Source organism: Vanessa tameamea, chromosome Z (assembly GCF_037043105.1).
Source record: "Vanessa tameamea isolate UH-Manoa-2023 chromosome Z, ilVanTame1 primary haplotype, whole genome shotgun sequence".
Lineage (NCBI taxonomy): Eukaryota > Metazoa > Arthropoda > Insecta > Lepidoptera > Nymphalidae > Vanessa > Vanessa tameamea.
Genome location: NC_087341.1, coordinates 16,317,806 through 16,341,342, shown reverse-complemented (window position 1 = coordinate 16,341,342; position 23,537 = coordinate 16,317,806). Strand labels below are relative to the sequence as shown.

Here is a 23,537-nt window from a genome sequence, read left to right as displayed (position 1 = left end):
AGAATTTCGTTGAAATTAGACACATGCAGGTTTCCTCACGACGTTTTCCTTCACCGCCGAGCACGAGATGAATTATAAACAAATTAAGCACATGTAAATTCAGTGGTGCCTGCCTGGGTTTGAACCCGAAATCATCGGTTAAGATGCACGCGTTCTAACCACTGGGCCATCTCGGCTCTTTTTAAGTTAACTAATTTATAATAATAGTAATCCGCTGTAAAATTGTTCTAAATTAAATAATAAACTATGTTTCAATCAATCTGGCAAAAAAATCAAATATAGCCTTACTTTTATAAATCTTGATGTAAATTATAATCAAAGTGACGCTAGAAAGTAACTTCGTCATCACCTGTATCTCTGCTAGACTCTGACCGGACCCGGTGTTGCTCGACTTCTTCTTACTCCAGGGTAGATTCGTTTGCGAATCCTGCGAATTGAGCAAACTCTAAAAGAAATTTTGTATCGTACTTTTCATAAATGGCGGCGTGAAAGCAAAGCGTAGCAAATAAAATTATAAATTCTTTGAACGATTATATACTTTATTAAACATAAATTAGAGCATACATTGCTTTTAACTGAGTATATTTTTTATTAAATTATTTAAAACAAAAAACAACTATTATGGCTTTAATTTATTTTAAATCTTATATATTTCAGATGTGTGAACATATACGTTCAAACTAAAAAGTCGCAAATAAACTTAAGCTGCAGCCACATAAGCGAACAGGATGACCAATAAATAGATGCTCGTTATACAGATGTAATACATACATTTATGACCTGTTCCCTCGCGAGCGCCTCGGCCTGCTGCTGAGCGATCAGCTGCATCATGTGTTGCTGCTCCTTTATCTGTTCCAGTTTCTTCTCCCTCTCCAGGCGCTGTATCTCAGCGAGATTGATCCCATCCTTCGTGGTTGCAGCCTGCGTTGCGGACCACGGGGCTTTCTTCGAGAGTGAATCAAGTATTTGTCGCTGTTTTTGAGAAAAAAAAATAATTAAATACGAACGCCCAGTGGTTAGTACATTAGATTTTAACTAAATATTATCTAACGCATATAATTGCGGACGTTTAAAAAATACTTGTAGAATTCATTATCTACTGTATTACTTTAAAATAACTTCCATTTTTAAACGTTTTGAGCAAACTATCTGACCTGCTGTTTCTTTGTTAATTCTGTCATCTTCCTTCTTTCCTCTTCTTTAACGACGACGACCTTCTCTTCTTCTTTCCTAGAATGAGAACTGTTGTTGAGTGATTTTATTGACGAGAAATTGAAATAGCTTTGTTGTCTACCATTTACGTTATAATTAATTGAAATAAAAAAGGTCAACATATTCCTCATTCAATCTGCATGTTAGACGATTAAACGGAACGTTGAGCTACCCTCGTTTCAGGGTGTTGATTCTACGAAGAAAAATCGACAAGAACTGTATAACATGTATATGTCCTGAACGATCTATACAATATTTTTGTTTTTTTTTATTAAAAAAAAAAAGCATTATTAGACAGTTTTAAAAACAACGAAATTTATTAAAGAAACACATCTGGAAAGATGTATTGGTTTTCGGAGTTGGAAGGTTGTATGTGTTCGAAGTTGGCGTGAGAAGTTTATCTTCACTTCTTGTGTTTGTGTGATGATTGTCGCTTATTCTGTCGAAACTATATTGTGCTATATAATAATCGTATTGACAGAACTTGACATCTTATAATATTGTTGTAAATAGAACACGTAATTAAATTATAAAAAAGTTTACACCTAACCCTCCACATTTGCAATATATATGTATGAATAGAATTATAGGTCCTTTAGACGTATTAAAACATTTGAACAAAAATACAAATATAACGAATTGTCAACAACAAATGCTGAACAGACGAATAGAGTTCCTTCCGCCGGTTCTTTTGCCTTCCGAAGTATCTTTCACACCGGTGTTAATTAAACATTTATAATATAAGGCTTCGATATTGTATCTGGTAATCACTGGCTGTAATAAATTAATGTGTACTCACTTTTTCTTTTCGACCTCCTCGGCCGCCTTGGTCTCTTCGGCCTTCTTCTTGGATTCTTTATTATTACCCTTCTCGGGAGCTTTGACAATTGTGAAGCCTTCTTTAATCCACTCCTGTGCACATATTAAAACAGCGAATCAATAAATTAGACCCATCAAAAATACAAACATTTGTCATAAACGTTCCTTGCGTTTAGTCGGTATCATGTGAATATCGACAGTTATATTATTAGCGGATTCATTTCATATTCATATGCGAGTGACGATCCGTTTTGAAGAGGCCGATAAGATCTAAACACGCCGGTGACACGCCCGACCCTTAGCTTCCCGCTATCTATAAAGAACTCAACTCTCGCGTTTTTCCACACTCCAAGCTTTACGTCTGCTCCAGGAGTTGGACTTAAGGAAATTACACTTAATCAAAATACATCACATCTTGAAGATACGCCATTCCAAGCGAATAATACTCATAAATTTGAGGTCCGTTGCCTTTAAATTTACAAACAATTATTGAAAGGTTGCGTTTGCAAAACAAACGGATTGTTGTTAAAGTGCGATATAGTTATAGTTTATAAAAGAAATCTCACCTTCTTCTCCTTTTCTAGTTCTTTTTTACTTTGTTTCTCTTCTTTTTTGTTCTTCGTCGGTGAAGATTCAACCGATGCTTTCTGTAAAAAAATATCATAATATAAGACGATGTAAGGAATGGTTAATATTTCTCCAGCGGTCGGCGCGTATGTCGGCGCTAACCATTTACCCCGACGTTTACCTGATGTTTATATAAAACGCCCGAACTGTATCCGGCCGCGTCACAGCGCCCCACACGTATGTAGATACCCCGTCCACCCGGCGGTTCTGACGTCGCCGGCGTGACCGAGGGCGGCCAGGGCGAAATCATTATCAATAATTGTACGCATGCATTTTTTTACATTACATTAACAGCCTTTAAATTTCCCACTGTTGGGCTAAGGCCTCCTCTCCTTTTGAGAAGAAGGTTTGGAGCATATTCTACCACGCTGCTCGAATGCTGGTTGGTGGATACACATGTGGCAGCATTTTGTTGAAATTAGACACATGCAGGTTTCATGATGTTTTCCTTCACCGCCGAGCACGAGATGAATTATAAACACAAATTAAGTACATGAAAATTCAGTGGTGCTTGCCTGGGTTTGAACCCGCAATCATCGGTTACCCGGTATTCCCGGTAACCAACAATTTTTTTCCTTCAACTACTACTGAGTTAAACTAAGAGCGTAACGAAAATTATCTGCGTATGTATCATAAGCGAGATGTGATAGACACAAAATACACGCTCTGCGTACATACAGTAAGCGCAACGAGTCAAAACCTTAACGGTGTAAGGGCTAGTGACGTGCAAGTGAGGGCTAGTCTGTGGGGCTATTGCCGTCCCCGCCCGCAGACAAGTTAAGCATTATTCTGAACTAGATAAAAATTAGAATATAATAAATTTTAAAAATAATTTCAGCAAAGATACATGTTATGAACCTTTCAATGGTTCATTCTATTATATTCATCCTCTTTTAATCCTCTTTAATCCTCTTTCATAAAATTTTATAAAAATATAAATATGTATACTTTATAAGTTTCAAAGGCTTACGTTACATTTCAAATGTATTCGAGCATTTAATAAATATAATATTAATATTGATACAAGTTGTAATTCCTTGAATACCGAAAATGAATCTTCTATTTTTTGTCACCTGTGAACATAGTATACATTACATCGGTATCTACTAACCTCGGACTTGCTTTCCTCTTCTTTGTTCTTTCCGTCATTATCTTCTTTCTTTTCTTCTTTGGTCTTTTTATTTTTAGTTTTGGTAACGTCCTTGGCTTTAGCAGATTTGTCTGTGTCACTTTTAGCTTGTTTTGATTTTTCCGATGGTGTTTTGGTTGGTGCTGATTTCACTGGCGTTTCAGAGGTAGCTTCAGCCTTAGCCGGTTTAGACGAAGTAACCTATAAGTTCATATACAACTTGATCACGAAATCTACAATGAAGAATTTAACCTGACATCCAAATACACAGTTCACTGTTATATTAATATTAAGAAACCAGTAATTTTACAATCATTACTTTAATTGACTTTGAAATGAAATTTTTAAATCATAATTAGAAACACATTTAACTAAGTTCCTATAAAAAAATGCCAGCAACTTTAACAGTGATAAACAGTCTAGAATTGTATTACAAACTTGAAAAGACTTACCTCGACATTTTCGGCGTCTTTCACGTCACCGGTGGGGGCGGGTGTCGTAACAGTGTCGTTCTGCAGCAACTTCTGCAACTTTTCCAGGTCAGGAGTAGCGATTACGGTTGAAAACCCATCATTCGTAGTGTTCATAGTCAAAGACGTTGAGGTCGTGGTCGCGGTACTGTCGGTCAGGAAGGGCGCAGTCGGAGGGGTAGGTAAGTTTTGCGAAGCCCTGAGTTGAGCTAGAATTTGATCCTCGGTTTTCATCTCCTTGGCTATCTCCTCCGGCAGTAACGAGTTGGAAGATATCGCAGAGGACGGCTGTAAGACACGGGTACATTATTATAAAACCTTGTAATATTTCCCTATATATGTATTTCATATAACTGATCATCATTACCTGTTGTTACGTATTAAAGGAGTCATGACTCCCTAAATGAAAACGATTCACGTGTTTATGAAAATGCGTGAGTGATGAGTGCAAGAATTTTAAAAGCGTCGAAGGAAACTCAACTCGGGTCTAGATTTGTTACGGAAAGTTTCATTGAAAAGTTACGAAACATTACAATTTCTATTTTTTAGTTAGTCACTTAATAAAATAATGACAAACTGGATATTACAACGTCAACGTGAGGCGATTGTATCGGACTACTCGCTGAACGGAACTGAATGAAAACACTATTATTTCGTTCAAAGATTTTCAAAAGTTATTCTGCGTTACACGTTGAACTTGACGAACGTGTAAAGTGACAGCACCGGGTCGTGTGTCGCTGCGTATACAATCCTTATCAAATTCACAACCAAATGCAGTCACATTATTTTAACATTAAATTAAAAGAACGAGCCTTCGTATTATATAGAATAAGTCAAGATGTTTTTTAAAACCAAAATAGTAATTATACATAATTATGAAAAAACACGTTAATTCCAATCAAGGTTGCGCTATATGCATGACGTGTCGTTTGACGATCTGCTAATAGTATCCATCAGCCCTCTTTAGTGCAGCGTGGTGGTTAAGTGCAGTGGATAGTAAAGAGACGCCATAGTCCAGCAATGCGCCATTTAAAGTTGTCTTATTTTGTTTTTAGTCGTTTAGTTAAATGCGAGGAACAACGTGGCTGATCTTTGAACATTAATATATTTTATCATTTGAATCGGTTTAAACGTAAAACAATAAACAAGGCGCTAATACTCAGAAAGTCCGCGATGAAATATAATTACGTCAACATGATATTAAATGAAGTGTTACATTGCAACAATGCTAAAAGCGGAGACTGAAGTTTGCATCGACGTTTTTTAAAACAATACGCATATTTATTTGATGGAGGCTGGTTACGAGCGCATCCCTACTCGCCGGCCGCTCATCGACGCGGGCACACGTCTCCCCTCCGGACTGCCGCGCGCCGGCCGAGTGCGCCGAGCCCGGGTACATGACCGTATACATATGTCAACATCATCGAGGTAAGGTCATTTCATTAGATTCGATCGAATCAAATATTAATAATCTCGGTGACCACTTTCATCTTATATTCAAAGTGAAGTGAATTCAAACTACGTGACTCTCGTGTCTCAATATATTAACGATCACAAATACCGAAAGTATTAACGTTTACGAAAATTAAATAAACACAGGAAACAATTTATCGATTACTTTATTAATGACTTTATATATGTGACGAGTCTTTGTTTATAACACTCTCCCCTTTTCTAATTACTTTGGAGTTTAAATATAATGAGAAGGTTTTCTTTTACTGAATTAATACGGCGCATTGCAAAATATCATACTGTTAAGGAATAGTTTACTCGATAAACATTATTTAACTCAAATAACAAAGTTGAACAACTATCGATACTCGGTTGACCAGTGCTAATTAATAATATTAAAGAACTTACAATGCTCGTCGAGCATTCGAGATGCATTTTTGCTTCACTAATATAATAATCACTAAGCAATTTATATTATTATATATATTTTCTCATCTAATTTCAGGTAGTTCGGTGCGGCGTCTGACGATACACGCAAATCAATAGAAGCTGCTGGAGAACACAATTTATAAGAAGATTAAGTTATTATTAGAACTGAAACGCTCATAATTTTTACAGTTGCGTTATTTCCAATTTTACGAGGTTAATTAATTAAGTAAATGATACAAATAAGTGATAAAGGAATACCTAAGGTGTGTATATTAACATAATATGTGCAAGAACCTTTGTCCGCAAACTATTACTAAGATCATTTCGTTAAGGAAAAAAAAATTTTGGCAAAATCAAATACCGATATATAAAATGAGAATGCCTTAATAAATCATATAAAATATATTAGTTTAACTTGTTTCGTAATATTCGAAGCATTTTACTTCTGAAATGCAATTCGAAAAAGCGGTCATCTGTTAATTCAGATTATATAAAAAATAAAACAAACTATTAGCAACAATGCCTTTATAATTAGCCTGTCCGGGAAACCGCCTCGAGAGAATAGAGTAGAAGCACTTTAAATTATTAAGAAGAATTATAGATGATGTAAGGTAGAAAAATAACTACATAGGTTAGAACCCCGGGGTAGGGAGTGATTATTAAAACCCAGTGTTTCTTTTACCGAGGAAATAGTAATGATTTTTCCTTCAAATATTCGCCTTGACAATGATCGTTGCAGCTTGTTTTTTTTTAATGTACTTAATGTTTATATTAGGTAATGGTATTTTTTAGATACCGAACTAACTTTATCACAGGAAAATTAAATGTATATTCTCTTTAATGTACTTGAGCGCAAATTTCGTATCATATTACCAACATCGATATCGTGTAACACATTGTTTAAATAATAATATTTATCACATTATATAACTTCTATAAACATGAACACAATAAAAAAATACATGTATTAACCGCACTGAGAGCAACTCCAATGGTATAACCTCTAATGTAATGTGTAGTCGTAAGCCCTAAGTATATTGATGTATTTAAATCAAGTGCAAGTCAGTGTTCAGTTGAAAACCAATCAAAATAACACAAACGAACATATTCATACATTAAGCATTTATGTAATAAAATGTTATATAAATAAGGCGTTATAACGTTCAAATTACGGTAAAAGATTACCTGCTCTCGATGCGATATCATTATTATATAAAAATCATAGACTTAATTCTTCTTTATGCAAATAACCGTAACCACGCTGGACACGTCCCTGGAATAAACAATCCCTTAGACCGCCGACGTGTGAGGATGAATGTATCATATCCGATTAGATATTAAATATATGCGTCTATTTTGTCACGACGAACGTGCATGTGCGTCGCTGTAAGTACTTAGACTATACTATGACCCCCCTGTGTATGTGTGTGAATCGGCGGTGTTTTTCTCGGAAATTATTAATTCTAACATATGTTTGAAGTTGTATCAAAGAGTGTAGTTGTACATATTAAAGTTTTAATTAAATTTCTTCATTAATTAAGACACAGTAGCGCTCCGGTTTTTTTTATTTTATTGAATTGTGTTTTATATTTACTGTCATTGCTTATAAATTACGATGACGTCTTTAAAAAAAATATTGTTAATATTTGTTCAAAATAACGACGAATAGATTTTTTGATTATTATTTAATACCAGACTGTTGAATTTTATCGTATTTATAAGATTTTAGGCTTCGTGAGCGTGTAAATACGTTACGTCAGTATGTCAAATATAAAATAGTAAAAATAATACTTTGGGCGCAGGAAGAGAAAATTTTCATTCATCGATCTGTGAATGAGCCCTTATGTATCAGTCGTGTATCCTAGTTACGAATACGACTAACAACTGCCCACTTGTTGCGGGTATGTAATATACATTGAAATATATTTGTACATTCAAATTGTCTCGCATCTGTCACCAAAGATGCTTAGATTTATATCCACAAATTTTGCTACATATCAATTTATATACAATTTCACATACTGTTATGTTTGAGCACTAGGGAACCCTACTTATGCTGCCCAGGCGCCGTACAGTGTACGTACAGCACTCAATTTTATCACTAGTCCATTTATTTTAATCAAATTGTTGCTAAGCTATGAGAAGACGCCATCGTTACTTATTGGATGTGCAGTTTTTTCCTTGCAATTCGTCACGCAACATTAAAAGGTCATATAGATCTATGTATATTCACTCACGAAGGCGCGCCCCTCCAGGTTAAATTATCGGCGGCCATTAGTGTGAGTGAATGACGCACATGCTTACAAGATGTCTTATTGTGTGCGTGAGACGACTAACAGTAGCGACAACACAAAAATACAAATGAGATTATATTTATTGTTTATTTTATTAAAACGCCAATAACTTAAGGTGCGCCTATACTCAGAACAGTATTTGAAATAGATAACACCTTTTGTTCCTTTAATATAATATTTTATTGTGTATATATAAACCCTTGTGTGTCAACTTTAATCTTGTCAGCACTTTTATTATTTATTTTTATTTGAAAATGCTTCACAGTGTTAACAAAAAATATATTTTTTAAAACGTATAACCAAGGTTGGACCGTTTTGTGAAGAAGTGTACCGACCAACAGAAGCACTGTTAAATGTCGCGATATAAAAGATACCAATATTAAAAATATATATTATATATCTTAGAATTACATACATATATAACTAATTACATATGCATTTGTAATTTAAAAAGGTTAAGTTTTAGTTAGTACATTTCTGCACACCGCGGTCTGATCGATGTGAATAATGAATAACCGAGCCTGCGACTCAATCCACGCTCAATTAGGATCACACGTGCCTGTTTCACACGTATGATGTATTTCATCACCAGCTCTTCTCGGTACTACACCTCACTAAAGTAAACCTTTGTTGAATCGTAACTGGTAACCAAACCATATAATATATACTTTAATTTATATTCCGCTTAAACCGAACCGCAACAGAACTGTATTAGTAGAATAAAAAGTAGGAGAACTAAATACCAGCGATTCCGTTTCGACTCGGTTGCGATAAACTGAAAATATGTTATATTAATTGACCTCTGGTTTGCTAGATAGGCTAACGTAAACTTGCTGCTTAGGGCTGATGTGTGACTTATACAGCCTACAGTATTTCTCAATCAATGTAATTTTTTTTTTTTTTAAATAATAACTAGCTATCTATCAAATACATCTTGCAAATAATTGCATTAATATGCATTAATATGCACGTGACATAAGCAATGTATAATCTGTAGCTCGCAAACTTACAAGCATAATATATTCTCAATTATTATGATTGATTTATAAGTTATATGTAAATATATGAATTAAGTGAAAATTGTTAATATGAATTAGTGTTTTAAGACAAGAATGCGAAGCAAGGCGTTACAATGTCGAACAGGGTGTTGACTTATTATACCTTTAGTATATATTTTATTTTATAAGAATAAAATGAGGAAATATCGTTTGTAGCGATCGAATAATAAAGAACCGACAGCTGCAATTATTGTTAGAGCTGCGATTACTCTGTTCGGAGGCAGTTCAAGGTTTAGGTTGTGTCTATCTATTTATCTTTACTGCATCCAGTACTTCAGGATTTTATATTGACAGATAGATTTATCGTGTTTCAATTGTTGCTGTCTGCATACTGAACTTTTATTGGACATTGAATCTCTGTTATTCGACAGATATTGCTGAGGACGTGACGGGTCTGCAGTCGCAGATACCTTTAGGATTGGGAAATGTCCTAGCCTTGTATCTTTAATCGAGAGGAGGGGGATGACTTTTTTTGCATTATTGCGTAAATCTAAACGTATACATATATCGGGAATTATATAAATCAGTTCGATAACATAATAAAATTAAGACGTGTTTCTCCATAAACTTTATTAATTAGATTTTAAACAAAACTTATTAAAGATGATAACAGATAAACTTATACAAAAAAGATGTTACAAACACAACGGAAGCCGCAGTTCCGGTTGATAAAAGAACACCCATAACGAAAAAAAAAAGATATGTAAAAAATCCATTAAACCTATCCAATCATCTTAATTTCACACTTTGGTAACTTGGTAAGATCGACGTGTTAATTTTTGTACCCTGCCTTATCCAACTCAATACATTCACATTTCCATATCGCACTAATTCAGTCTTTATTAACAGCCAAAAGATAAGATCAATCAAACTTAATATAATGGAAATAGAGAAACTATTTGTCATCTAACATTAAGTAGGTATGTTTATGCTTATCGTACTTTCTAAAGTACATCTACCATATATAGTAATAATAAGGTAAGGAACAAATAAACCAAGTGACGTGCCGGATCTCAAAACTAGCCGTTCGATGTCAATTCGCTAGTGTATCAAAATGAGCTGAGTGCACTGTACAATATTCAGGTGAGTTTTTGAACTGGAATTGTATAAACAATTCTGATATTGATGGTTTACAATAAAATAATATACATAGTTTATCAACAAATTGCATTTTTTAGATCGAATGGAATATGGAATCGTGCTAATTATTAGTAGGAAACAAACTTGTTATTTTTACTGTATTAAACAAAAAAAAAAAACTATTTTTTATCTAAATCAATTCCTACGATTACAATTTATGAAACCAGCCGTTCATTTTTGAACGAACAATTGAATAATATAAGTTATAGTTGCTTAACGTGTACTTCACGTTCGTTTCTAACGAGTCATTGTCGTGCAGCGCTCACCCATATCGTCACCTGAGGAATGTCTTGAAGGACACGACAGATAGATAGAATTCTAATTGGAACTAAATCTACCAAAATGATCTACGAAACGATAGGACGTTTAATAAAGTGTAGAATATTTGTGTGATCACAAAATCTCCAAAGAGTACATTCCAAACATGTAATTGGAATAATAAATTTTAGCACTCATAATATTCTTATTAGGACTTAATCAGGACTGAAATCGTTATGAATTCGTTTCCATAAGTGAGTTCCCAAAATAAAATAAATAATTGAATAGTATTGTATATCTTACACAAATGACTTTTCGTCATACAATTCCATCTCAAAATACTACCTTTACATCAAACGTATATTAATAAATACATGGAAAAGTAGGAACAGCACCAGAACCTCAACTGTCAGCCGTTTACCTATTCGTTGATTTTAAGAATGTATTTATATATCAGCTGTTGGAGTGATTTATAAAATAGCAAGGAGTAAAATAATTCACCGACAATGAAATATGTTAACTTATAAATATACCTTATCCGATACTTATTAGAACATAACCTATACTTGTGTGATACATAACTAACGGTAACATTAACATATTGCATACTAACTCTTTGTTATAATTGAATTTTGATATAACATAATCAAATATTGATGAAAAAAATAAATTTCACGCTCCCAATTATTAGGAAACTTAACTAAACATCAACATGATCTTGCACCATTTTTGATTAATTTAATTAACAACTTCGTTAATGCTGTGCAAGATAGTGAAATTCCTGCTTTGGATCACCGGCACATCACTAATATATCCACTATACTATTACGTAATACTAACATTAAATTCTACACATTTAGATATTTAAATTTGTATCGATTATATGAAGAAAAGTAGAGGAAATGTACGGCTTTTAAAACCGACATCGCTATCGATAACCTAAATCATTAAATCTACCCTTTAAAAGTAAGAAGTATCATGAAATGGCGAACGCCAACTCAGTGCTACTATGAAAACTCCACCGATTCCATGGTGTAGAGTAGCGAAATGAATGGCCTTTACGACCGATACCTCGCTATGGATAACTTGACACATTGACACATTAAGCCGATACATTCAAAAGTGATGAAGGAAATAGCGAAGGCCGAGTTATTATAAACTCTATAATGGCTCACTAGTATAGGTTCTAACACATTAAGTCTAAACGTTAAGAATAGGAGCAAAGTAAATAAATTTACAACCCATACAGTCGACTCATCGCTACAGATAAACCTAACACACTAAGCCTAAACAGTCAGAAGAAACATCATTATCAGTACACGAAGAAGAGTAAAGGCCGAGATTTTATAAAGCTGCGGCTCGACTACTATGTAACCTTACATATTAACGTTAAATATTGTATTGAAAATTTCACCGACTATATAAGGGAAACTAACGAAATGTGAGATTTTTGCAGCCGGCTCATCGCTAACGATGACCGAGCACACTTGAATGTGTAGGACATTCAAAAACAAGATATAGCAGTAAGAAGATAGTTGAAGTCCTAATAAGCTAACACGTTAACCACTACTACTTTCAGCTACTGAAGATACCAATAATCAATGTAAATTTACATGAAAACGATCGGAACATCGAGATCCGACCGACTACAACAATATCATTTAATATATAAACGGAGGTATTTACCGAAAGCCAAAAATTAATCAATACCAAAGGCAATCAATGCGGTATTAACTGATACACAAAATACTTAGTAGTAATTCAAAGACAACATTGTCACAGGTCAACTGTGAAGGAATATATAAACAAAATTATTATATAAAGCTACTTATGTTAAACAATTGAAAACAAAAATATATATATGTTATGTTTGTCCACTAACGAAGAGGCCCGTGAGAAGCTTATTCATCCTGAAAGTTAATAATTGATAATATACAGAATATTATAACAAATTATTTTCTCATTAAAATTCAATATATCGTCTAATCACTTTCATATCTTGATATTAGCGAGGGCTATGATTAGTTCATGTTTTAATTTACTAATTCATTACATTCAACACAAAGTTCCAAAAAGGAATCATGAACTATGAAGCTTTCTAATGTAAAAATATATTTTTATTCGAGGACACAAATAATGTGAACCACTTCATTGCCTTAATTATGTTTCATTCTGATTTCATTTCATTGATATATTCCGACCGCGCCTTAAATAATTTATTAAATTATTTATTTAAAGTTAATTATTAAACTTTGTCGTATGTGGTCTATAGGATTTTTTTAAACAAATTCGTTAAATGCAGAAACGTCCCTCTTAAATCATTATAATTATATATATTTTTATATGACATGGTTTAAGGTATACATTTCATTTACATCTCACATTATATCCAGTACTATAGCTTCTGAAATTATCGTAATCGTATTTATACGGTCTAGGGATCGTTAAAAAATACTTGGCCTCTGCGAATTGCCGGGAATGACCTTCTAAAAGAGCTCACTGGTTCGAAAATTGAAAATCAAAGTTAAAAAAGGCAAATACGTGATGAGTACGCGTATTCTTTAAAAAAAATCCTTCGTTTTACGATAATTTAATTCCACCAAAGAAACTGAAATTACGTTTACGAATAGAGCGACGTAGAATAATCATAAAAAAGACTCAAAATCAAGAATTCTTGCCCTGGCATTTTAGTTGTACCATATTTATATATTTACAACATGTAAGACTTACGATAACGTGGTAACGTCTTTCGAAAGGTTTTGTGTTTGACAGGCGTACCGCCCCAAAACCCACCGATTTTAAAGGTTAAGACACCGACGACGTTCGAACTTTTCGACGGCATAATAATACTACAGAACTACTGCACGAGGCACGTTATCTGTAACTTGTGGTAGTTGCAAATGTCATGATAGCTTATTATATTAGAAATGTTTCAATAGCTATTCATAAAATTATTACATAAATTGTAATATCACTGTTATTGTCGATGCATCATAATCTTAGTAAACAGTGACAGATATTAGTAAAAACGCGCAAATTTTAGAAACTTTTGCTACGATGAGTCCGGATTTAAGTGAATCATTTTATTTTATAGACTCCCAACCTCTCGACTTGCTTTTGCACAGCAAGCCGATTCATAGACAATATTGATTTTAGTATCGAGATAACCGACGTGTATTAATTGCGGCGACGTGTCGGCTCGAAGTGTCGCCATAATTCGAATATTGGATGTTATTAACGGTGTCGTCTCGTATCGTGGTCAGTAATTATTTTACGCCGTAAGCGAAGCGAACACACGATAACGCTTAGCTGGGTTTGGGGTAAATTAATCGATCAAAAAAAAAAACAAGACAAGAAAACAAAAAAAGAGCTTCGTCGTATCATGTCAACACGAAATTAAAAAACTCGTGGCTTTTTTATGTGCTCGTCGGAAGTGTTGGCATGTCTGATAAATGGTGTTTGTCAAAATAAAGTATCAGTTAAAAAGTAAAGAACTTTGCGTTCATAAGATAGACCGAGCGGCGGAAGATTGTTGATTTATTAATTTCAGGTAAAACTAGTAAAGATTTTAGTTTTATCATTTGCATGTTAAGAGTTTATAGAAGTTTACATCGATTTTCTGCTTTTTCTTTTGATCGGTATTTTTTTTTCTGTCCTTTAGTTTTTCAATACATGTACTATAAGACAGATAGAATTTGTGTGAAATGACGCGTTCATATTTGGAGGACCAACTAATAAAGTTACGTTTCAGAAAAATAGTTTTTAATGGGAACTAAAAGAAGACTAAAGAAAGAACTAAAATATTAGTCCACCATTATTTGGCACACGAGACAACTTTAACCTTCAATTTATTAAAACGAAAAGCCATTTGGAGAAATATTTCCAAAATTAAAATTATCCGATTATATTTTTCAAATAATTTAATAAGTAATCTTTTCCAAATCAGTCGCTAGGCGAGTATCCTATCCACTCACGTTGACGTTTACAATATCGTAGCGGTATCTTATCTTAAAATGTTTATTTTGTAATTACGAATATTAATAATAGTCATTACAATTGAAAAAAAATGGACGAAAGCTTTAATATAATAATGTACGTAAGTAAGTAATAAAACCGTCCGTCAAAAACATAAATAAAAACTATGGCATTTATGATATTTATAATAGTTTTCTAGAAATCAAATAACACGAAACGTTCTCATCAAAACAAATCCGGACAAATACGAATACAGTCGGTGAAGGGAGGCAAACTCTTGCATGCCCTCTCGTCGAAGCTCCCCTCGCAAGGCACATAGACAGACAAGCGAACATTGCTTTGCAATAAGCGAACTCGTAAAATCACATAAAAAAAATTAAATTATAAATAAGGTTGCAATTTATGAAGCGTATAAAAGCAGCAGAAGGAATCATGAATATTTATAAAGCTAAGATTTCGATTGGTTTAGAGGCATTCCAGGAGTAAAGTTTAGACAAATCGCCTATCATCGAGCTATCCGCGTATTGTTAATGGAAATATTTTAATATAATTTGGTCATATGCTATTTTCATTTACTTTCGATATCGTACACGGTTGTATAGCATATGACCAAACACATTTCAATCGATTTCACAAATCATGCAGGAAGGTACACATTAGTTCGTCAACAGTTAAAATCGAGGAAAACACGTATTCACTGTCAGTGTTCATCTAAAAACATTTTGTTTCGAGTTCTTCGAAATCACATTTTCCGAAAATCGTTTTATATTCAACAAACTTGACTGAAATTTAAATGAAAACTAAATATTATTGACCAGTAAAATTTATAAAGTGAAAACTCAATTGAAAGGATCCAAAGCTAGTCAAAATCAAGCACGTATATTATAATCATATTTTCTTTCATAAAAACTGACAGTTGATATGGAAGTACAATATACAGAAAGCCGAAGATTATCAAACCATGCAAAAGCCAAACGTGGGTATTCATTCGAAGACTCCCAAATTTTGTTCGATTTGACTTGGTTGAGACCTGTCAAATATCACTGCGAGGAACTATATAATTTTTTATCGTTAGTGCTAATTAAAAATTTTCATTAATTTAGTCCGTCATGTTCGTGAGACCATAATGTTCCGTTAAACTTACTATTTATTTACGAAATAAAAATATTCTTAGCGTATTTATCCATTCAGAGGTTAATTAAATTACAGATATTTGCAACGAGCCTTAAAAACTATAGTTTAAAAATAAGTATTTTTATTCTTTTTCAGGTTAAAATGTAAATTACAAACTATTGTCAACTATCAAGTTAATTTAAAATTGGAACGATATGAAAATTGATATCTCAACAACAATAGGTAGCAATAGTTGATTGACACAGAAAATTGCAGCTCTTTGTGCACATCCCGCACATTGTCGAGTGTTTACTTTGTTAAGACGCGGTCGCTCAATATCCAACATGAACGTCGAATGCTCACGATGTTTACGTTCCTGAACTTTACTACATTTGAAATCTATAATATAAACAAGAGACAGATGTTTCAACAGAACTGAAAATCCTTGCGAGCAATTGTATTGAGATCGAATGAATTTGTTTTATTTCCAATAAACTACGTTACATAATTTAAGATGTTTGATGTAAACAGAACTGAATTCCTAATTGTATTTTGAACCGTAACACGTGAACCATAAGGCTGTATATTAAGTCCACGGGCGTGCTCTACGCCCCAGTGGGGATTAGTCAATTATACAGTTAACTCCCCGCTAAGTTAAACAATAACAGAGATTGCATCTCGTTACATTCAATTGTTTTATTTACTCGCGGAACTGCTCGTCATAACGAATACAAAACGGTAGTTGTAATAGATAAACCAAACAGTTCAACCCGAGAAAGCAGGTTTCTAGATAATGTGCAGGTGAAACGTTTAACTTGCGATTGTCGAGCAGCTCTATTACCTCCCTTCGCCAACTCGGAGAAGGCGGTCATTTGTTTTTGTAAATTTGTAACTAGAGCCGCTATTGGAAAATATAAAACGAAAAAAGTTACTCGTGTTCATTTTCAAACGACACACGTCGAAAATATCACGTGCAGCGCAAACCTAGTTACTTTTAAATATCATTTTTTTCGTTTAGACCCGAGGGACGACAACGAAAAATCAATACGTCGGCAGTGGCTTTGGGGTTTCAGCCGAATTTCTGTTTCACTGAAAAATGTTTAATAAAACCTGCCTCAAAGGGAGCGGCGCGACGCAGCGCGGCGTTTCCTACCTAACGAATTTATTAAATACTACCCTCACATTTGTCACGGTGCAACACTAATTGAAATCCTTCTCAATCACAATATTTGATTTATAATGGAAGTGCTCTGAGCAAATTGTCACTAACCAATCTCGTGTATATTATATTCTTAAATAAAGATACATCTATAATTATTTAATATGATGTATAAAGCAACGTATGTTCTCGCGAGTACACCAAACACAGTAAAGCACTTGGAAACAAAATGTCTTTACATCATTCTTGTATAAAAAACACATTTTCAACTTTAAAATATTCAGCTGTAATATTTATCATTGGTGCCATTTGAAGCGTGTCGTGTGATTACCATCGCGGTTTATCGGAAGTTAAACTACTACTATATTGAGTTTAATATGACTGTCGTTTGAAGTTTTGTATGCAGTACAAAAATATTATAGAGGTAATATTTGTTCATTCGTATCGTCAGAGTCAATTCTAAAAGTTTTTAACTTTTACAAAGCTACATTATTCCTGAGTACATGTACCCGTATGTCATATCATTTTCCTTTTTAATAAACTGCACCCGGGGATCCGGTGCGGGCGGGCGAACAAGGGCCAAAAGTTTACGCAAAATTTCAATTGGTCGAGCTAGCGGATGTAGCAAAATCATTTCACGGGATATAATCTAGTCCAACAGAAAATATTATTGTTCGTATTATTAATCGTGTCAATTATTTTCAAGCTTACTAGGCTACTACAAAAATGATTTAAAATATCCTTAGCATTTGTAAGATTATCTTTTAATTGACGTTTTCAAATTCAATAATAACTAAATCTTTGTCTTATACATCGTACTTTTGTATCGTCAACACACAACATTAGTCATGCACTATCGTTAAAGGTACGATTTCGTTACGACGTCGATTTTCATGCAGGAAAAATATATTCGTATAAAGACGACACGATCCGTACGGCGCGCGGATACGGTTATGTACATTACGCAGCGCGTATAGCATAGAGCCTGCTTGACTAAGGTACCCCTGTGTAATCTTCGTTATAGACGGGTTAGGTTGGGTTAGGTTTCGTCGAGTTAGCCGCTGTTAATTGTATGATTCATGTGTGTATGAAGGAGGCTGCACATTAAGAGGTACTAGGTCTACACATCGTAAGGGTTAACTAAGGCATCAGGCAATTGTACCACTATTAGCTACATTGTATCCAATCTCTAAACATTTATGATAAGTTAATTTGCAATGTTTTATGTTGTTCATGATTCCTTTTAGTTGTGGGAAGCGTTCTGTTATATGAGAATCGACGTTTTTGTTACAGACACGTATATTCACACGTTCCGATGATCTTATAGATATTCAAAGACATCGATTTTCATGCTTAATTTACTATAAAGATGTTATGCTGATATTAAAATCAGTATACTTAAATTAAATATTTTAAAAAATAAACAAGTTTTACTGATTTTATTATCAGCGCAATCCCTTTATAGATATGCAAGTGAAAAATAGCAAGGTACTGTTTCAAATTCGTTATATCATAAACATTAAATTTAAAAATATCTAAATTTAAAATATACGGAAGAAATAAACAATTAATACAAAAAAAAAACACTTACTTTAAACGATATAATAGAATAAAATGAAGGATTCAATGTCCATATATTAAATGTGTTATGACGACTTTTTGTAACATTTAATTCGGTTAGAGTGGAATCGTCAAAAAAATCAGAGATATATGACGTCGGTTTGGCTAATTTTCAACGTAAAACTTATATACTTTACGTCATCGCCGCTACATACAATCGTTACGTAGTGGTGCTCATCAAGGTGCAGAACTACAAATTCGCAGTCCATCGTTTTCTGTCATTTTGTTATCAAAGGAGTTTTTAAGTTCATTTAAATCTCTTAGGCATCGGACGGACAAAACAGTTACACATGGCCATACGAGTTATTGAAATTAGACAAGAGTGCGAACGTTTTTATTCCGAAACAACATAACGAATTTCAAACAGTAATGCCGTATATTGTTAAACAAAAAAGAAATAAAAAGTAATAAGACGAACGTAACACGGACACCTACCTGTGGGTCCCAGAAAAACATTGGCAAATTGTTGACGCTGCTCTCGTTCCTTGCATTGATAGTCTGCTGCATCCACATCATATCCTGCGCCGGCCCCGGCTGGCCCCATAGCGAATCCTGAAAACGTATAACTATTAGAACATCCACGTAATCCATCGGCGTCTGATGCTGAACATTTAAAGCGATCGAAACATGAACTGCGTTACGACATTCAATGCACTACAAAACTCAATGAATAACGCTTTATCTTAGTACTCTGAATGTTTGGTTGGGAAATGAGGTCAGCGACGGTTCTGTAGAGAGACGCATCGATTATAAAAACCGTTCCGAAGAAAACTCTAAAAAATAAGTCAAACTCAAGCAAAGAACATAAAAGAACGAAGCTCTCCTGATACTGGCTCACTGAGCCGCAAATGATGAAAAAAAAAAAAATGCGTGACAACTAATGAGTGCAAACAATCGGCAGAGAATTAAATGAAGCAGCAAGTATCGTTACATGTAGGAATACCATCTGGCGGTGCTCTACGCGTTGAGCGTGGATTCCGAATTCGATCTGTTCCACTCGGGTATTAGTGCTAATATTTTGTTGCTCCTAAAATACGTCAAACATATTACAATAAAACTGCAAACGAAATACATAAACTGTACAACGGTAACTTTTTAAAATAAAGCAGACTGGGTGAAATAAGGGTGGACCCGTAGCGGAGACCCGCGATGCCGGAATGGAGTGTCAATCGTGGAAAAATAACCAGTCACTTGTTACTTTAAAGTCAGTCGATGCAGGTCCACGTGAGGAATTAAGTAACGGGGCAATGGCTCGAAAGAAAGCAACCGAGGCAGACGGTGCGGATAATGGGGACTGTTAATAGCATGTCCTTAAGTTTCATCGGCGATCCCAGAATATTTTAAACATCACTGGTCTCCCTTACAGAAAAAAAACTTAAGGTGATACTCAGAAAGGGAAGGACTCGGGGAAAAGGGGACTTGCAAAAGAAAATAGTCAATCGCAAGAAATTATCAAGATAGCAATTCTTTTCTAAATTGTTTACCATCAGTAGGCCAGGGAATGGCGGAGGAGCTTGAACTGGCGTTACAGTGTCTGATGCCATAATGACATAGCTACTAAACGCTACCTAAAACGTGTAAACTCAATGTATTAGGGCACATAGAAATACAAATTTTCGTTAAGATCTGCTGCTATTGATATCAACAGGTTGAAATACGCATTTTATAGAAAACACAACACAATTGTTCTGATTCTGTTAGTCTCTTCTTCAGTATTTAAAGTCGAATATACCTCAGTATACCTCAAGTAACAGAACGTATATTATCACTTAGCAGCTGATAAACTCAAAACAATTTTCGTTATACGAGTAATATACTCATATTACTGTATTCTAAGAAAACAATTAAAATAAGCACATACTTTACCTGTATAATAAACATAATTATACTAAAATTGTAATGGTAGTTTGTCCAGCCTCCGCGTAGTGTGCGCTAAATTTCATTTCTCTTCTCAGGTAAAATTCGAATAGAATGCAAAGATCGATAAACGGTAAAATACCTATAATTTGTCAACCATCTTTAGACATATCTATATGATATATTATTTATTCGACATTTATTAAAATAAAAGTTATTCAAACAAGTTTATTAAGTTGAAATAACGATATCAACCGATTCACAGAAGTTGAAATTAGTTTCAGTTTTCTGCTGAATCGAAATTGTCGCATCGAATGTTGCAAACGAGATCTCGTTCTGTTAGTTTAATCTCCACTAAGTCAAAAGCACAAATTCGAATCATATTTGCTTTGCATAGACGTTCTCAGATCAAAGGACCAACGCATCCATGCAATCAATTGATGCACTAGCCATGTATTTACCCAAGTTCATATCACAACATTCCCCTTTCAAACGTCACATATGTATTGACAGCCACCGAACTAAATATACCGGCTTGTGGTAAGCTAATACGGCTAAACAGCCAATGACGGAGACTGTTAAATACTAAATACAAAATTTCAATGTTAACTGTCTGAAGAAGACTATAAATAAATACAGTACCTCATATAACATTAAGCAGTATTATGATAAAACTAAATTAATTTGTAATAGTCGTCTATTGTTTAAACTTACTAAACTACATAGTATAAAGGACGATCGAGCAAATTTTCCGAAGTTACAAAAATAAATGCATAGCAAACTCCATTTTTGTAACGACTTGCTCCGATGTCTTAACGAAGCCTGCGTGCATTACGCAGGTTTCGTTAAAGAACATGCTTAATAACTATTGGAGAAACAAAGTAAATCGAATCAGAAAATAAATTAAAAAAAGATTACGATATCTTCGTGAAGAAAGAAGTAAACATAAGCCTCCTTAAACATTAAGTTATTAACTAGAAATAAGTTCAAACAAACCTGGAGATGAGAACAAAGGAAATATGTTTGTCAAAGAGATTTTCACAAGTTTTAAAATTGCAATCATAGTGAAAGATATCAAATATCCCCTCAGTGCTCAATGTATGAAAAAATATTATTATTCGGCAAATTACGAGTTCCTATCAGGCGTATACTTTTCGATTTAGTCACAAGAGAAATTTGTAAATACCAAATCCCCATCAAAAGATCCAATCTGTCCTAGTCAGTCTATCGAATGGTCCAATCGAATACAAAATTGCAATATCCACTACTATCCCTCTATCAAAGGTACCCTTTGATGTTTCAAATTATTTAAGCTCGCATCGAGCCTGGGCTTCTAAAATTTAATACACAGTATCATTTTTAGGTATGTAATACGAGTACGGAACGAATACGTTTGGAATGTGTCTTGTTGTGCACAAAAAATTGCTTTTGAAACTTTATGAAAGCGATCTGGTCTAAGATATCAAAAAAATATTGTTAAACTAATCATTAGCTTAGCAGAAAAATATTGATTAGTGAGATTACATGATTCTATCAAGCTTTCTGTTGTGACGAGAGGAAGTCCGAAAAACATCGAATGAAAATATTAAAAAACGATTTTACCTTTAACTTGTTTCTTATATGATAACAGAGTTACAGCGTGGCAAACAATATATACTTTAAACAGTGAGTCCCCCATGACGGTGGTACGGAAAAGTGTCCTTATTGCGGGAAAGGGGTGAGCCCTTTGCTTTCATTCTGCAGACTTTTGAACCTCCCCTCGTATCTACTTAACAATCGCTAATTCCTATATTTAAGCGTGAAGCTTAATACAAATCAATACACGTCTGACTTGAGGACCAATTTATAAAAGATCAAGATGGATTCATAATTATTTCTTTTAAAGTAAGAAATAAACAAACTTTTTATTGAGTGCTAATGAGTAATATGTAATTGAAAATTATGATTTGACTTTGCTAAAAATATACAAGTTACTTTTGATTGTTTATATTTTATGAGCAGATCAGTTGAGTGCGTAAACTACGTCGGCACCGCAAGAATACAACAGGCGACGGTGTCAAATGTTGGTGACGTGTTGCGAACGCAGAAATAGGCAAGGGATCACGTAATTTTATTTGATTTAAATATATGTTCAGTGGTAAAAATTCGAATTTGAGAAAGAGTAAAATCTTGACAACGTTCAGTGTTTATCGTGACGAGAAACAAATACTATGGCTCTTGATACGAACCCCAATTTTACCTACTGTATCACTAAACAAGGGTTCATCATTAATTTCGTTTAAGGAGGTGCAAGACTAAATTATTCGCACTTCGTCTTATAAGTTAACGGAGTGATTTGACAACAATGCAATGATTTTTGGGTCGGTTATACTTTCAGCTTTTGACCCATGTGAGAGGGTGGGAACCTCGTGGCGACATAACACCCGCAACCGCAGGATGTTTTTCACTGTCACGATGAACACTTCCTATTTCGAATATTTCTCTTAATTAGAAATATTTCCTCTGTTAAAGTCTGACGCTCGGAATTAAGCGCGAGAATTTTTAGTTTTAAGAGGTAATACCTGAAGGAAAAATACCTGAGGTGCTCATAACAGCTAATAATATAATGGATCACCGAAATAGTCGAAACGTACACGAACGAATATACTATTAAAGCGAAATGTACTTACTTCGATTCCCAGGCCCGGCTGTTGGTTAAGCATATCGTACCCTTGGGGTCTAGATTCGAACCCAGACATAGGGAATGGAGAGAGAACATCCTGAAATTAAAGTATTCGCTAGTATCGGGGAATATACAAATAAATATTAACCATCCCTTACATTTCCAATGCGCAACCGACCATGGGAACCATGGTTATATCCCTTGTACCTAGTTACACTGGCTGATCCATGATGAGTGGGTGGATAGGTAACCTAGACGGGCTC

General features: G+C 34.3%; 1 protein-coding gene across 7 annotated transcripts in view; it reads right to left on the bottom strand.

Moving 5' to 3' along the window:
* LOC113404103 (GRB10-interacting GYF protein 2) overlaps window positions 1-23,537 on the bottom strand; it is a 45,194-nt gene that overhangs the window by 2,700 nt on the left and 18,957 nt on the right. For 5 of the 7 annotated variants that reach the window (XM_064220469.1, XM_064220472.1, XM_064220475.1 and 2 more), the window contains 9 exons: window positions 23,282-23,371; window positions 19,191-19,307; window positions 4,240-4,545; window positions 3,770-3,988; window positions 2,598-2,678; window positions 2,012-2,124; window positions 1,155-1,242; window positions 772-972; window positions 350-445 (listed from right to left, as the gene is read on the bottom strand). In XM_064220469.1, the coding sequence (XP_064076539.1) occupies window positions 350-445; window positions 772-972; window positions 1,155-1,242; window positions 2,012-2,124; window positions 2,598-2,678; window positions 3,770-3,988; window positions 4,240-4,545; window positions 19,191-19,307; window positions 23,282-23,371 (1,311 nt within the window). The remainder of the gene's footprint in view (window positions 1-349; window positions 446-771; window positions 973-1,154; window positions 1,243-2,011; window positions 2,125-2,597; window positions 2,679-3,769; window positions 3,989-4,239; window positions 4,546-19,190; window positions 19,308-23,281; window positions 23,372-23,537) is intronic. The other 2 variants (XM_064220474.1, XM_064220473.1) reach the window with 2 other exon arrangements.